The following is a 16,861-nucleotide window of genomic DNA, read 5'->3' on the forward strand; positions in this document are numbered from 1 at the left end:
CAATATTGCTAGTGAGTAAATGCAGTTAGGAATTTTCATCTTTATATATGTAGCATTGTTTGTTGTTAGGATCTTTTTCTGTCTAACTCTAACAAAGTCCAATATAAGCATAATGAAATTTGACTCTAAAATTATACGATATATGATAGATGGAGTAACTCGATCGTAAGCTTATATACATGTTTAGAACATATATAATTGTTTCTAAAGTTTTTAAATAGAGGACCATGAGGGTGCCTAGAAATTATGGGTTTTAAGCTAATGAGAGATGTGATTATATGTGGAGGAACTTCTACTACCACCTAATCTATGAGTTACCAACATAAAGTGGCTTGTTGTATACTTGTATGTAGCAAAATGTATAAATTAGGAAGAAGTGTTTCTGTCTTTCGGATTATTACCTATGAATGTAACTAACTATGACAAAATATCTATGTTATGTAAAGATCTTATAAAATGTCTATCTTATATAATCAAATTTCAATTATCGATTATTGGATGTATTTGACCAATAAAAAAGTTACACGTGGCAGCTTATATGCTTTCCACATATACCCGGTTAAATTCAATAACCAGGATTTAAAAGTTCATTACATTACATAGACATTTTATGTGACACCCGTCACCAAAACTGATAGTTTATAGTATTCTCTCACTGGAATTTATAATTTATTAACTAGTCAATGTGCCTACATAGTATAACAAGCGTAGAGAATGTTATGATCATTCCAATATTTGACTCTTATTACTTAAATTCTAATAGCTTAGGATTTAATTACTCTATTTTCTAACATAATGATTAAGAAAATTAATGAAATAGCCAAATTTAATTAAATAAAAATTTTATAACAAAAGTAGAATTTGAATTTGAGATGGGGATATCTTCCTAGCTAGTCGACCGAGAAGGCATTATCCCATCCAAAGTTAAATTTATGTTAACAAGAAAGAAATCCATCAAATCCTAATTGTTGATAAACACTTACATAAAGTGAGCATCAAATATATATATATATATATATATATATATATAAAGAAAACCCTTTTTGTCCAACTTAGTCTTACGGAAAAAAAAAAAAAAAACCCTCAAACATGCCATTCGATCCATCACCACCAAGAGTCAACTTTTGATCATCAACTTTGATAAAATAAATTGTTGGTAAGGTTATTGATATTTTTTTATTTTTTTTTTGAGATCAAAATATAATTTATAATAAAATCCTCATAAGATTATATTTTATATTGCTAAGGTGTCTAAGGAGTGATCATCAACCTTAAGGTAAATTACTTATCTTTTCTATTCATATATAAATTTATCTTTATATTTATTGATCTTTTGTTTTAAGTAACCTTTTTGATGAATATATATTATTGCAAAATTTATAATAATTAATGAAAGTCTTTTTTAGGGTTAAATCAAAATCTTGAAGTATAAATCATATTAATGTTAAAAGTTTACATATTTATTTTAGCATAATAATTAATGTAATTAAAGAAATTCAATTATGAAAGCATGAAAATCATAATAACAGATATAAATAGGTGTTGGAAAGATTTGAAAGTTTATATATGTATATTAGTTGTAGTAGTCTTTAAAACACTAAGTTTGAGTTATTTCAGAATCTGGACAGATTCGGTTTGTTAATTTTGAAAGGTCGTATCTTGGTCATGGAAGATGGTTAAGTCACGTTTTTGGTGTCTAAAATTAAATTCAGGAAGTCTACTTTCTGGTGGAATTGGTTTCGTGTAAAAATATGAAGTTTAAGGTTATCAAACGAATTTTATAACAAAACTGCGCAAAGCTGAGTTTTCCGAACAGATTTAGGTCAAATTCAAATAGTCATATCTTGGTCGATTTTACGAACTGGAAGGTTTTATTTTTTAGAGATATTTTTAAGATGTTAGGAGTGTACAGTAAAAATTTGGATTTTTTTTGAAGCTTCGAAGACCCTTAACTTTTATAAAACTTTTCTGCACGCAAACAATGAATTTTCTGACTAGTCTGTGATTATGGAATTTTTTAAAAATAGTTAACGTGTGAAATAAATTAAGTAAAAATTCATGTAAGTTTATAACACTCTAAGGTTACAGTAGTTAAGATTTGAAAACTTGAATTGGTCATTTCATCCTAATAAAAAATAGATAAAGTCACCAAAAATTTCAGTGAATATGAACTTGTAGAAACCAATGGTAGATCATTAAAACAAATACACTATATTAAGTTATGTGACTTGTAACTTAATAATACATGACAAATCAGTTGTGAATATTTTGAAAGTAGCCATATATGTATATCATCAAATATGGGTTACAATGGATGGTTCTTGACCATGTCCATAATTGTAACTTGTTCATATATATGTTGTGTAGATTCTAGTGACCTTTCTGGATTTTGCACAACTGTTTGCTTGTTGAGGTGAGTTTCATGGCCCCTTTTTATATTATTTCTTTGGGGGGAAATGATGCTCAAAACAATTTTCATTTCTTTACTAGTTGTGCCAAAACTTGTTTGTTTTCATGGACAAATACGTGTAATTATGAAATGTGTATGTTAGCTTGCTTGTATTGATTTCTTTGATGCAATAGATGTCTTTTGATATCTATTGAAGACTATTGGAAAACTATCGACCAACTTTATACTCCAGCTGGTAGTTGTTGGTATTTAAAGCATGATTGAGTTGTTGGCAGGAGTGATGGAGATTGTGTTGTTGGATAACTATGATGGCATTGATCATTATTTAGTATGCTACTACATGTTTATATTTACACTATTGTCCAAACTTGATATATCATGCACAACAAACTCATTTGTAATCCTTTAAACCTACGAACTCACCAACGTTATGTTGACATTTTCGAACATTCATTTTCAGGTAATAACAATGCTTAGGGAGATTGAGCATAAGGACTTTAGGAAGACTAATAAAGAGATCCTTCATGGACTCCTAGTTGCATTTAATCATTGAACTCTATTTGCTATTTGTTATATCTTTTGCTATTTGAGGCGTGTTGCCTAGACTTATCTCGCTTGTGAGAATTACATTTTTTGGATTTCATTTAGTATAACTCTATTACAAATTCCATGTGCCATTGTTATATGTTTTCGTCATATCCTACGATTCCGTCTAAGGTGGGGTGTGACATTTTACAAGATCTTTACATAACATAGACAAATGTCATAGTTTGTTACATTCACAGGTAATAATCCCTCTGTCGATGGTAGTTGTCTTGTGAATTGTGATACTTTGTTTATTACAAAGTTGAATCTAATGACAAAATGTTAATCATGAGACGTGGGTATATCAACAGCACATTAACCTATGATTTTAAGGTAGAAAATGATTAATGTGCCTGATAGAACTAACTTAATTATGATAAATTAGTTTATCCATGAGATGAGATAATTGCTAATAAATATACCAAAACATTTGATAAATATATGTTATAATTGTGTGTTATATATTAGCACAATGAACCGTACCAGTGACGGGTCCATTGTAGAATGAGGGGGGTCACTACCCCACCTTCAATCTATTTTTATTAGTATTTTTTTTTAGTCTCAAAGGTATTGCCCCGACGGGAAAGGAAATAAGGTTATGTTTGCAACAATATTTTATTTGCAGGTTATCATGTAGAAGAGCATATACTTTCTTCTTTTTATTATAACAACGAGATTTTATTAATAATAGAGACAACTAGTATTGTCAACAATTACAAATACAATATCAAATAATTTAGAGATACAACAAAGCAACTACTTTATACTCATTCCAAGACATTCATTGTGAAGATTACAAAAAGAGTAAAAAACTCATGCCACTTACAGTTAAGACATGAGAAAAACTCCCAACCAATGAAGGCCGAGCACATACTATCTAGTATTTATCTATTTAAGTCCTTTTTGTATATATAAAGTTTCGATTTAGTCCCTAAACTTTAAAGTTATTTTTTGTTGGAATAATGTACAAAGTATTAATATATCACTTATGACCTCTTCTAAGTTATGATTTTCTTAATTTAAAATATCTAGATCATACATTCCAATAAAAAAAAAATTTTAAAAAATTACGTTTTATCATTGAATTAATTTTTTGACCAACTATACCTACACCAATATATATTCTCTAAGTTGTAACTTTGTAAGAAATTTTTAACATAATACAACCATTGTTAGAATATGACTTGTAGTTTAACTATTATAACCCCTTAAGAGTGTTGTTTGTCTAAAACTTAGACAAGGTAAACTTTTTCCTTCACATCATATGCATCAAAAAACTTAAGACCCGTCCTATTTATAAGTTTATATATTTTATATATAAATATAATTAAGTTATATAAATTTTGAAAGAATTCAGTGGTAAAAAAATTTAGATCCTCCATCTTATAAATGTCTAGATCCACCACTGAATTGTACAAATTATACATAGTGATATATTTTATCAAAATGTGTGGTAGACTCGGTAGTTTTAATTATGGGTTCTCTTAACATTAAGGTATTTACCAAAGAGTTTATGGCAAACGATTATTAATGAGCGTCTAAAGTATTAAATATTAATTAATCATTTTAGTGATCGATGACATCAAGGTATAGTGGTATACTACTGCCTACTGGCCGGTTTCAAAGGACTACAAGATACTTTAACGAGTACATGATAGCTAGGCTCAATCAAGCGCACACACACACACGATCACAAATTCACAAGTCCTATATAATATAGTACTACATCTAAATGAGATCAGAACGGGTATGGACAAAGTGCGATCACGTGACAAGAAAATATCAAGTTGTTGTTGGTGTAGATAGCGTATCAATGAAGGACGATTGATTCAAAAACTGTTAAAAAGAAAAAGATTGCGGGTTCCATGTGAACATGCAAAAGATATATACATATATGGAGGGGTTCAAAAAGTTATACATTTTCTTGTGCTATTATTTAATGATTTAATCACACTTTTGCTTTTTTCACCCCCTTGGTGAATAGCTTTTTACGTACAATATTCACACAAAGAAATCATGTTAGGATTTGAACGTTGTTAATGTATCGTGTAAACAGAAAAACAGTAATACATGGCCTACAAGAACATGAGATTTTACCATTTTTATTGTATGTCGCAACAAATAATCAAGATTAATTGTCGGTCATGAGTTTGTTATATATGATGACAAAATGCATGAGTAATGTAAGATCCTACAATGTAAGATCCTACTATGGCGTAGTATGCCCTTTAATAATGCAACTCACCAACCAACCTACAATCAATAAACAAAGATAGGCATGGGGTGGAAAAACTGGTTTGAATCATCAAAGATGTGTATCAACCAATCTTTAAACTACTTACTAATCATTACCGGCATGCAAAGTGGGAGAGGCGTGTCCAACGACATTAATTTTACAAAGAAAATGATAACGCAAATAAGGGTACATTTTTTTTCCTCCTATACACAAAATCTACCCTTTACACAATACCAACCCTCAATTAGTAGAGCACTAAACTTACTATATTTCTTCACTTAGGATCAACTGAATTTGTTTCAATGATCATATTTAATGCCTCTCAGCCAATGGATTCTTGATTAACCCACCACCACCGCTCTTGTGGCGAAATCCAGTGTTGCTAAGTTCAGGATTCTTGTTCTTGACTAACGGGTATGAAGAGAATGCTGGGTCGGAATGTTGATTTTCTGATTTCCTCCAAAGTTTAGAGCTCAAAAGATCTGCGCCTGGTAATTTGCAACACAAGGTGGGTGAGGGATTCGACATTCGTCCTGTTGACTTTGCCAAATCAAATGAGATCTCATCAAGCGTTGACTCTAGACCGTGCACACGAGACTCCAGTGACCTCATCCCATCTTGTGAGCTCCCGATGAATTTCTAAAATATAGAATCAATAGGAACATTTCAGAACTCATGTTAGAAGAAAAAACGGTTTTACATTGATATGGGATGTGGTTCTAAGCAAACAACAAATATTGCATACTAAAGATAGGCTAGACCACTGTTTTGTAAAATAAAATCTTAATAAAACATGATATCGCATTTATATGGAATGTGATTCAACATCAGAAAGAAATATACGACCATTTTGTATATTATTTTATATAATCATGGCTAAGGATTGTTCTAAAACTTGTCATTAGAGTATCTTGAAATGGAAATGGTAGATATGTTTTAGTAGGATTATTTGGATTGAACCAGTTGGTTGGGAAGATAACTAATTATACAAGCCCCACATATAAAGTTCTTGTTTACGAAATTATGTTGTGTGCACCATATAGAGACAACACAGGCCATAATTACAGCCAGAAGATGAATTAAACTAGATGGTATTTGAAGCAACCCAGCTCACTTAAATGGAAAAGCTTGCATAGAGCACACAGATATAGACCTAAAGCTATTTTGAACTTAAAGTGTTTTAGTTACCTAACCTTCTTTGTTATCTTTTTGCTCCATATATACATAAGCAATAAGTGAAGCATGTGCATAAGTTCTAAAAGAAATTCTGAATCCAGAATATCATGTTGACTATTATTGATGAGGAAGTCAAAAATATGTTTAACTTTTACAGTGATATCTATATATATGATAAATGAAAGTATTTTGGATCTATGAATGTATGCTCAAATTTAGTATACTTCAACTACCAACCAAGAAGAAGGTAATACCATCTCGTGCAAAGAAAGCTACTATGATGACTAAATTAAAATTAGTATTATCAAATTTAAATTGGACTTGATCAATAAGTTATTTTAGTTTAAAAGTTACGAATTAATTGTAATTTACCTCAAGGAGATCAAATAAATTGGTCTGTCGGGTTTCAATTTGAAGGAGCTGGTTGCGGATCAAAGATAAGTCCTCAGTATCTTGGGGAACCAAATTAAAATCTGAATCAACACTGTTCCCTGGAACTCTGGAAGTTGACCTCTGTTCATGATATGCAGAGTCAGGCATCTTTTCTTCAGAAATTTCACTGAAGAGGGCCCGTTTCGTTTCTTCTTTCATAGACCTAGTTTTGACGTGACCATCATCCTTAGTGACCTGAGTTGCAGCAGAAGCCACAATAGCAATCTCGAGTTTCCTGTCATCAGGCTTCTTGCGATCCAGCTTCCGAAACATTGCTGGACCAGTTTTCCTATTCTCAAATGAAGTTCTTCTGGTGGTGGTAGTGCTAGGGGAAGAACCACAGGACACACTTCGCCTACTCGTTTGAGGTGTTCTTGGTGGAAATTGTACATCTACTTCTTCTGCATATCACATATCAAAATTAAGAAACCAAACTATTCTTAGAACTAACACTATCACCACAAAAGCCCAAATACAGACATACATTACAAATTAAAAAAACCTTATATTAAGTTAAACAATATTATGAATGTCAGGTAGATATATCTGATCTTATAAGTTATAAACAACAATCAACTGTTATGCAATTATGCATTCCTACTTATAGGTCTCTGGCACTGTATTTATTTAACAGATTCTTTGCAAAACAGCGTTTCAAAAAGAACGTCCCAAACTGCGCTAAATCGCTACTTCCAGGTGGTTTGTTTCTAACGCAGAAGGATCACTTTTTCTAGGTAATTTGTCAGAAACTATTTTCTAATTATCTGCATAAGCGAATGCTGATAATCTGGAATCGAATTCTACATTACCTTTAGAAGACTCCAATTGCATCCGCGCCTCCTTTGACACATCTGGAATCGCATTCCACGCCTCAATCATCCGACTCATTGTCTCCCTAACACTTTTCACCTACAAAAAACAATCAAATCAAATCAAATCAAATCAATCAATTATCTAAATGATCAATAATTTCAACTTAACAACAAGCATTATATATTTCTATACCTTATCAAACCTTTTCGCCTCAAACGTCTTCAAACACGACGCCTTAAACTCGGCCAAAACCTCCTTCTCTTCAACAAGCACCGCAATTCTCTCCAACACCTCCGCAGCCCCTTTCCTCACATTCCAATCCTCACTTTTTGCCACAAATTCCACCATCAAATTCACCAAATTCTTTATAACAAACACATTTTTCGAAACCGCTCCAACTGCCACAACACTATCAATAACATTTAACAAAGCCGCTTTCGCTTTGAAACTATCACATTTCAGCAGCCTCTCAATTCTCGGAACAACTACGCGTCTCAAATACTCCAGATCCGGATCCGGCGCGTGACTCACAACCGCGGCCAAACACAACGCCGCACCGGTTTGTGAATTCACATCCTGTTCGGTCACCAGCGCGTCGACTAACGGTTTCGCAACCGCCGTGAACGGCGGTTTCGTAACACACGCCGCCAGTGAAGCGGTGGCGGCGACACACGCAGCGCGTACGACGGTATCGGGATCGCGTAAGCGACGGATCACCGCCGTGAGAAGCTTCGAAAGGAACGGTGATAAAACGTCGCCGTGTGATTCTGATAATGTTGAGATTAAACGAACGCATTGTTTACGTACCGGAGACTTATCGGAAGATTCAGTGACGGAGATTGAGGAAATGAAGGGCTGGATTGAGTGAAACGACAGCGTTTTGGCGATGGATTCGAGCTCTGTAGCTGCTGCGGAGTGTGTGTCCCGGTCTGAAAGCTTGTTGAGGCACGTGAGGACTCGGTTTTTGAAGTCACGTGCTGAGGTCACGTGGTTTGGAGTGTGTTTGGTTGGTGACATTGCGACGGCGGTGGTATATCAGTAAACTCAGGTAGCATGGGCGGGGCGGTGTACGACGTCGTTATGGTGTGGCGGTGAAGGCGGTTTATATATGACTGTGATTATGTGAATTGTATGATTTGTATCTGTATCTTACTATCGTCTGTATCTATCTATATATCTATATTGTTGTGTTTTAAATGGGATTATATATGAGAGTTTTTGATGGGTTATTTTTTTTTTTCCAGGTGTATTATTTTATGGGTTTTGCTAAACAAAGCCGTTATCTTTAAGATACATTAATTAGTTTTATACTTACCATAAAAATCAAAGAATCGATATTTAATATAGAATTGTACAACCTTTTTATACATTTTAAGTAAATCCCTAAGGATTTCATTTAATATTTTCCTTATTTTATAATTTATTACTGTAAAAATAATATACTCGTACGTATATAGTTTCATTTTCAAAATTTTAATTTTTTTTATTTTAAACACGCCATATAATTCTTTTTCTTATGTTTTTAAAGAAATATTAAGTAGAATTTTTAATTTTTTTTTATTTTAAACACGCCATATAATTTCTTTCTTATCATAGGGTGCTTTTTTAAGCTTATGGTACCTTACTGAAAAAGTGAAAATGAAAGTAAAAAAAGTTCAATGAACAATATTTAACTTTTGATTGGTATTCTAAGCTTTCGTTTGGTTTAGCAAAACTGCAAAAGTGCAAAACATAACAATGCTAACATCAATAATAACGATTTTTCTAACATGTGCTTATTGTGTTTTGCTAAACAAAACCATCAAAACTATAATTAATGTGCATTAAATAGTCATACATTTATCATAAAATTTATGTGGTGAGTTTTTGATATTAAAATTACAAATTCTTTAAGTAAGTAAGTAACTGCTCAGTGTCGCCTTCCGCAGGTTTTGAGCCCAATACCTCGACGGTGTAGAGAGGCTGCTTCTAGTTTCTACCTAAATGGTAGAAAAGGCCCTTCAACCTTTGCATGCAATTCTTTGGCTGCATTTAACATTTTCCATCAAGATAAACACATTAAATTAGTATTAATGAAGTACAAAACTTTACAATTTTAAATGAAAATTCACATATTTTTAACAAGATATCAACTTCTTAATGTCTTTAAACATATGACTTGTGACATATGTTAGAAAAATTCACTAATAATTTTTTGTTTTTGAACACTAGACTTCTAATAATGATATGAAAAACTAGAAGAGGCTAGTGAATACATACAAATGAAGAGAATATAATACAAGGAATAAAATTAAAAAGTAAAACTTTTCTAAAGAGACCAAGTAATATCTTCAGTAGTAAAGCGGTTGGACATCCAGAAGAAGTTTTTCCTTTTGATTTCATAAGTGGCAAAGCGAATAGATGGGCTCTATCTGGAGAAGATGAACTCAGTTTCGAGTTTGCCATAGTACCCAAAATAAGATAGGATAACAAATTGGAAGAGAGTCTTTTCAAAAGCTCTTTCAATTACCATGTTTTGGAAGCTGAAGTTGCACCAAGATAGGATGAGTAGACAACAAAGTAGCGGTCCAGAAAAAGATGGATTGATGATTCGCCATGGAGTGGCATAAGGCACATAAAGCTTATGTCAACAGGATGTTTATGCGCGCCAACTGATCCGGTGTGGCGATGCAATTCATTTCAATCCGCAAGCACAACATGTTGATCTAGAGTGGGGTGAGTTTATTTCAGGGGAAGACCCAGTGGCTGGGTCCACTCGTGGCATTTTCAAGTTGGGTTCTCATTGAATTAGTCGTGAAACACCCGCAAGGATTAAATGTGCTATGAGTCATTAGAGCAGGAAAGGAAGATCTGTGAAATTTGCGACAGACGATCTTATAGCTGGTGAAGTTCTATTGGAGATGAGGGAGGGCGTATCGAGTTCCACTTCACGAGGTAACGAGGTATGAAGGGAGGTACCATACAGTTACGTTTAACTCTTACCAAAGATAGAATGGTTTTAAAACACTATGGGTATCCCAACCACACTTTTTGGTATCCCAACAAAAAAGTGTGAGCCCCATGTCTATAATGGTATATATGATGAGAGTAAAAAGTGGGCCCCCTATCATTAATAATCTGATCGGGTTACCAAAATCATGGTCGGGATACTAGGCGCCTTTTAAAAAAACCTCCAAACATTTTGCAAAGAAAATCAAACCTTGTATTAAGTGAAGTGTAGTAAACAATCATCAAGTAACTTTGCAACAATGTTTTTTTTTAAAGGTGAATTTCGTTGGAAATTTCGTGTCACGATTCGACAGCAAGAGGTCTAACATATGTTGCCTATTTCAAATATCCGATGGGGAAACCCTCTACCAATCCACCCGAAATACGATGATTAATAAAGAAAAACCCTGCCCCTCAGACTTGAACTTAGATATACCCAAGCCAAACCCTCATATATGGACTTAATTCCTATGTCATTCCAAAAACTTGAATACAAAACCTCAAACAAGGTGATTTTAACAAGCTCAAGAACTACAACAATGTTTACATGGTAAAAAAGCGTGAATGTCATTCGCCAATCAATTTGGTACAGCCAATAAATGTTCTAAATAAATGCAATTCATGTCAATTTGTAACGCCATCTTTCTTTCTTTTTTTTTTTCCATGTGAATTGAATTATGGTCTAACGAGTTGAAAAAATAATGCAGCTTCATTGGTGCATTTAAGTATTTTAGTCTAAACTCACTCTTGATAATTTTTACCATATATTTATTGTCTCATTCATTCATTCACATTTCACAAGCCTCGGATTACAAAAGTTCCAATACTAAATATGGTCATATAGATGCAAATTATGAATCTCAAGCCTCTACCAGTATATATAAGTGAATATCATTTTTTCTTTTTACCATATTTAAAGTATAACAAACTATTTTTTTTTAAAGACAGAGAGATATATATTGATATCTTAATAAAAAGACTACAAGCCAGTTGCTTTATAATCCAGAGGTACATATATATAGATACACGGGTGATAAAAATACATACGGATCAAAAAATATTAGTCACCATTGATCTACAAATAATCAATATTTTGTTCGGACCTTAACTGCGAGGGAACTAAAAGGGATGAATCGAATAAAACCTAGCGGCCTAGGAAAAAATCCGCGAGACTAGGCGCCGCGCCACTGGTTTTCACCTTAGCTCGTTTTTGATAGTTCCCCATACAGATCCGGACCAACATGATGGAAAAATTTCTTGAAATGGTGTGATTTCATTTTGTTTTTGTCAAACAAGTTTTCTGATTTTTTTTTTTTGTGAAAGTGGGTAATCCGGCACTCCCACTGTCGGACTCGCTATTCTAACACGAGACCGACATTGCCAATACCGGCCTCGGTTTGATTAGCGAGACCGGCACTCCCACTGCCGGCCTCGGTTCAAAGACGACAAAGGGGAGACAAGGTGCAGGTAGGTGCAGGCAAGGGGACGAGAAGGTGCAGTAAGAAACAAGTTATTTTATTTACATAAAAAACAACATTAAAAACTAATGAAACAAGTTATTTTATTTAGACGAAAGGCAATTACATAAATCCTAACATTTAAAGGTTGCAATCGTTACATTGGACCGAATAGTATGGCGAACCAAATCGGGAATCTGAAGAGGATAAGTCACTGTCACCATCATTACGGTGAATGTATTCACCGGGCTCATAGTCAGGTGAGGCTGGAGCTCCGGGGTCTTGTGGTGCGTATTCCTCTCCCGGATCAGTCACGTAACCATCAGGCCACCTACCAACTGGGCCAAATTCATGAAGATAGCTAGTCCCGTGCTGAATTGTGCTCATCATTGACAACTCGACAAAAGTAAGTTGGTTAATGGTTAATTGCAACCATTGGACCTTCTCCTGCAGGTACTCCTTGTACATGTCGTCTAATTTGGACGGTTGGACCACTGTGCCACGTTCATAATCTCAGCCTCATACTCCGACTTTTTCCCCTTCAAATGATCGACTAAAGTTGACAGCTTATTATTACATTTGTTATCATCAATACCGTGAACTCGAACCCTCTCATGTGCTCCAAGACGTCTGAGATTTGGGGCTGAAGATGAACCCGTCATTTTTTTTTAAAAAGAAAGAGGGAGAAAAGAAGGAGAGATGTGTCGACAAAAATGCAGTCTTCAATGTATATATAAGCAAAAAGCAGTCAAAAAAAAAAGAAAAAGATTTGAATGCCTCGTCCTCTTGCCTGCACCTTCTCCTCCTCGATGTACTGGCTTTGTCGTGTTTGAACCGAGCCCGGCAGTGGGAGTGCCGGTCTCGCTAATCAAACCGAGGCCGGTATTGGCAATGCCGGTCTTGTGTGAGATTGGCGAGTCCGGCCAGATTACCCATTTTCGCAAAAAAAAATTTCAAGAAACTTGTTTGACAAAAACAAAACAAAATCACACCATTTCAAGAAAATTTTCCAACATGATGCCCCAAGCCAAGATAAGAAAACCCCATAACAAGATACAAATGGTAATGAACACTCCCCATCTTCGCTCAAAATGGCTGCCATTATGTATCATCTCATTGGAATTCACCATGATTATATAGCTTGAATTCACACCATCTTTCCCATGTTAAATCTTGAATTTTTGCTCTAGTTTTAATCCAGTGAAAATTAAGGGTGCGTTTAGTTCAAGAAAACTCTCATGTTTTCCATTTTCATTTTCCAATAAAACATGGAAAACAAGAAACGCGTTCAAATTGTATTTTTCTAGAAAAGTTTTCCTAGAAAATGAAAATTCTCCTTTCCAACTTTTGCACTAAAATTAGAAAACTGTTTTTTTCAGTTTTTGTTTTCACTTTTTTATTTTCCAAACCTTTTATAAACCTAAAATTAGAAAACAAGTGAATTTGAACATGTTTTCTAGTTTTTTAAAATGAAAAAATGAAAACTCCATCTTTTATTTTGAACGCGTTTTCAAAATTTTCAAGGGTTTTTTAGAAGTGAAAAACCTTTTCATTTTCTAAAAAACCAGAAATGGAAAACTTGAAAACATTTTCTCGAACTAAACGCGCCTAAGACTTTGTACTTTCTCTTTTAGTCGCTGCCATGAAGGGGTAACGCCATTAAAACATGATTCGTTTTTCGCTTTTCATAAACACGTACACAAGCCGTGAGGATGATTGCACGAATGACTTGGTTTTTCCCATTTTCCTGAATGTTTATTAATCATTTTAAGTAAAATGTATGACTATAAATTGAAGGTATGACTATGACAGTAAATGTGATCACACATATCAAAAGAGGATTTGAAATGCACGATGTAAAGCACTTTTCGAGGGCTTAACTCATCCTCAAATTTATCAAGTTCAGATTCTACACATGGAAATCTTAAATTTCATGATGCAGTTCCGTTCAAAAATGCAGTAATAAATAAATAATTTCATGATGCATTCGTGCATCAATGCATATGTACGCAGTAAATTTATATGTATTTCAGAAACTTCTGTAAATGTAAATTCACAATAAAATACTGTCACTGTAGTTACCATGTCAAACTCAAAGGAGAAAGTAAATAAATAATCATTAAAAGCTTCCATTTTCTAATAATGTTGATAACATGGTTAGAGAGAAGATTCTTATTTGCATAATAGTGGAAACACTTTTCTCTTAAATAAAAGCCACTAGTTTATTTTCAGATTTTTTTTTTTAATCTGCTCACCAATTTCATCAAAAAAAAATTCAAGAATATCTTTAGGATTCTGAAGTCCCCATTTTTAACTTCTCGTTAATGGATAAAGAATTTTGAGCATTCATTTTTTCAGTATTTTTTGAAGTGCGAAGCATAACATAAATAAAATTATATTTACCACTAAATATGAAACATACTTAATTATGGATTAAACCCTTCTGAAATTGGTTTAGTGGTCAGGTGACTTGATATATACTCACAATGGGCATAGGTTTGAACCCCATTAGATAACATATCGAAGTGTGCAAAAAAAGTTTCGAAAACGACTATATGGATTATTAATGCAGTCTATGCTCATGGGAGTGACAAAGATGATAAGGTGATTATTAAAATAAAAGTTTTTTATTTATAGACGGAGCCAAAATCCTTTTTTTTTTTTTTATCAGGGGGCAATTTTAAAAGTTGTTTGTCATACTTATAAGAGTCGTATCGAGAATGTAAAAAAATTGGACCCTAGCTCGGGGTTAGAAAATGGACCCTCAGTATAAGTATAATTTATGTCTCCACACCGGGTGTAACATTCATATTTAAAAGGTACTAGTTTTTTTTATTATAAATAAAGACCACAAGTGTCGGGGAAAGTCTTATTAAACGAAAACTTATTCAATGATAATGTAGGGAATCCGAAAAATATATTTTTTTAATGAAGTAATTAGCTTGTACATATATATATATATATATATATATATATATATATATATCTTTTCTACATAACTATTATAATTATTAAAAATTAAAACATCTTAAGTTTTTTATTCTATCGATCAATGGAAAGATCTATCTTAAAGTTAATGCTTCGATAACCAATGACTTCCAAAAAATAAGCTTATGACAACGAAGATAATATTTGTATGTATTTCCTATTATTTTTTCTTAATTTGAGAACAAAAATTACATATATACCATTTAAATTTTAAAATTACATTGTACCAACATTGAAGTGGGGGCAGCTGACCCTGCTACCCCCATGCTAGAACCGTCATTGGTTAGGGGTATTGTTAGTTGATTAGAGGTTGAGTTGTTACAGAGGTAGGTTGTTGAGGGGTAATCTTGATATTTTTTAAAATTTTAATTAAAAAAAAGGGAAAGAGACGGTTATCTTTATAAGGGTTGAAAAATATAAGTTTCTTACCTCTCTATTTTAGAAAAAGTTGAAAATGTTAGTTATAAATTAATCAAAATACGAAACTCTTTGAAAAGAGTTAGATGTGAAATGACCATTTTACTCATGATGAATTAATTTACACCACAAGTCCCTTATTTTTAAAAATATCTTCTTTATACCTTTATATTAATTACCTTTATAGCAATTCCCGTCACTAGCCGTCATCGCCGCCGCCACTACACCGTCGTTGTTCCGAACGCCATCGCATTGCGCTGGTATCGTGATAGTATTACTAAATAGAAACATGTTTACTTGATCATTATTATTTTTAAATGCTTTATTATTAATTTTCATACACCTTTATTCACCCTTCACCGAATCGATTAACTGAATTTTACGAATTTTTGTTTTCAAGTTCGATAATACCAGAATTTTATAATTTTTCAGATACAATCGACCTCACACGTTACACTGAAACAATTGTTGTACAAATACACGCATACATACATATTATTTATGAATAGAATTGTAGTAACATATTTATAGTTGTATGTCTACCCATTCTCTCCATGTGCAATGTCAATGAAGATGGCTATCTACCCTATCCCCCATTCTTGCTTTCTTTCCGTTTCCTTACTTATAGATTTAACTTAATGCCAATATGAATAAATAAATTTGAACAAGTTTACAATATATTTTCAAACTATAATAATCAATTCAAACCGCATTCATAAGATAAACGTAAACATAATTGAATTTAATTTGACAATTAACAAAGCTCGAACCATTCAAGCAGATTACATACAATATATTCATTGTCATTTTAATATACACGTACACTTGCATATATACCCAGGCCCCAAAAACATTCTTTGGACTCAGGTTAACACTTAATATGCACCTCTTTCCAAGTGGTCCTAAGAGCCTGTTCATCCCAAGTGAAAGGCAACTTGGGAGAACCATATAGAGATGCCAATTAATGTGACAATAGCATGTGAAATCAAACATATGATTTCAAAACTTTGTTTTCGATCCATACATTCATTTCCTTTCAAACTTATATGTTTTGGAAATTCTTTTGATTAGTCTCTTACCCAAAAAATCTTGAATACGAAATTTTCATGGTTTGAGTACCAACAAGCACGTCTAAAGTGATAAATTAATGTCATATTCTTTATCAAACAAATATTGTCGCCTAGTCAGTAGTTTCGTTATCGATACATTATATCAATATCGATCAATTGTCATCTTTAGTAGTCTTGAGACCCATTGTCACATTTGTGGTGCGATCCAAATTCGAATTCACTGTCAATAACATGTATTTCATGTGATTCGTCATTGTCCTTTAAAAAGAGTAAAAATGTTTGATGTACG

The 16,861-nt window shown here is 33.1% G+C and overlaps 1 protein-coding gene across 1 annotated transcript; it reads right to left on the reverse strand.

Annotated features, from left to right (window-relative positions):
- Positions 1–5,309: 5,309 nt before the first annotated feature.
- On the reverse strand, positions 5,310–8,816 carry LOC122579187 (TORTIFOLIA1-like protein 3). Its single transcript, XM_043751301.1, has 4 exons — positions 7,845–8,816; positions 7,649–7,748; positions 6,780–7,240; positions 5,310–5,870 (listed from the first exon to the last, which is right to left on the reverse strand). Exons 1-4 carry the CDS (start codon positions 8,667–8,669, stop codon positions 5,544–5,546), a joined length of 1,713 nt encoding a protein of 570 aa, XP_043607236.1. The 5' UTR covers positions 8,670–8,816; the 3' UTR covers positions 5,310–5,543.
- Between the last annotated feature and the right edge of the window lie 8,045 nt (positions 8,817–16,861).

Source organism: Erigeron canadensis, chromosome 8 (genome assembly GCF_010389155.1).
Source record: "Erigeron canadensis isolate Cc75 chromosome 8, C_canadensis_v1, whole genome shotgun sequence".
Classification (NCBI taxonomy): Eukaryota; Viridiplantae; Streptophyta; class Magnoliopsida; order Asterales; family Asteraceae; genus Erigeron; species Erigeron canadensis.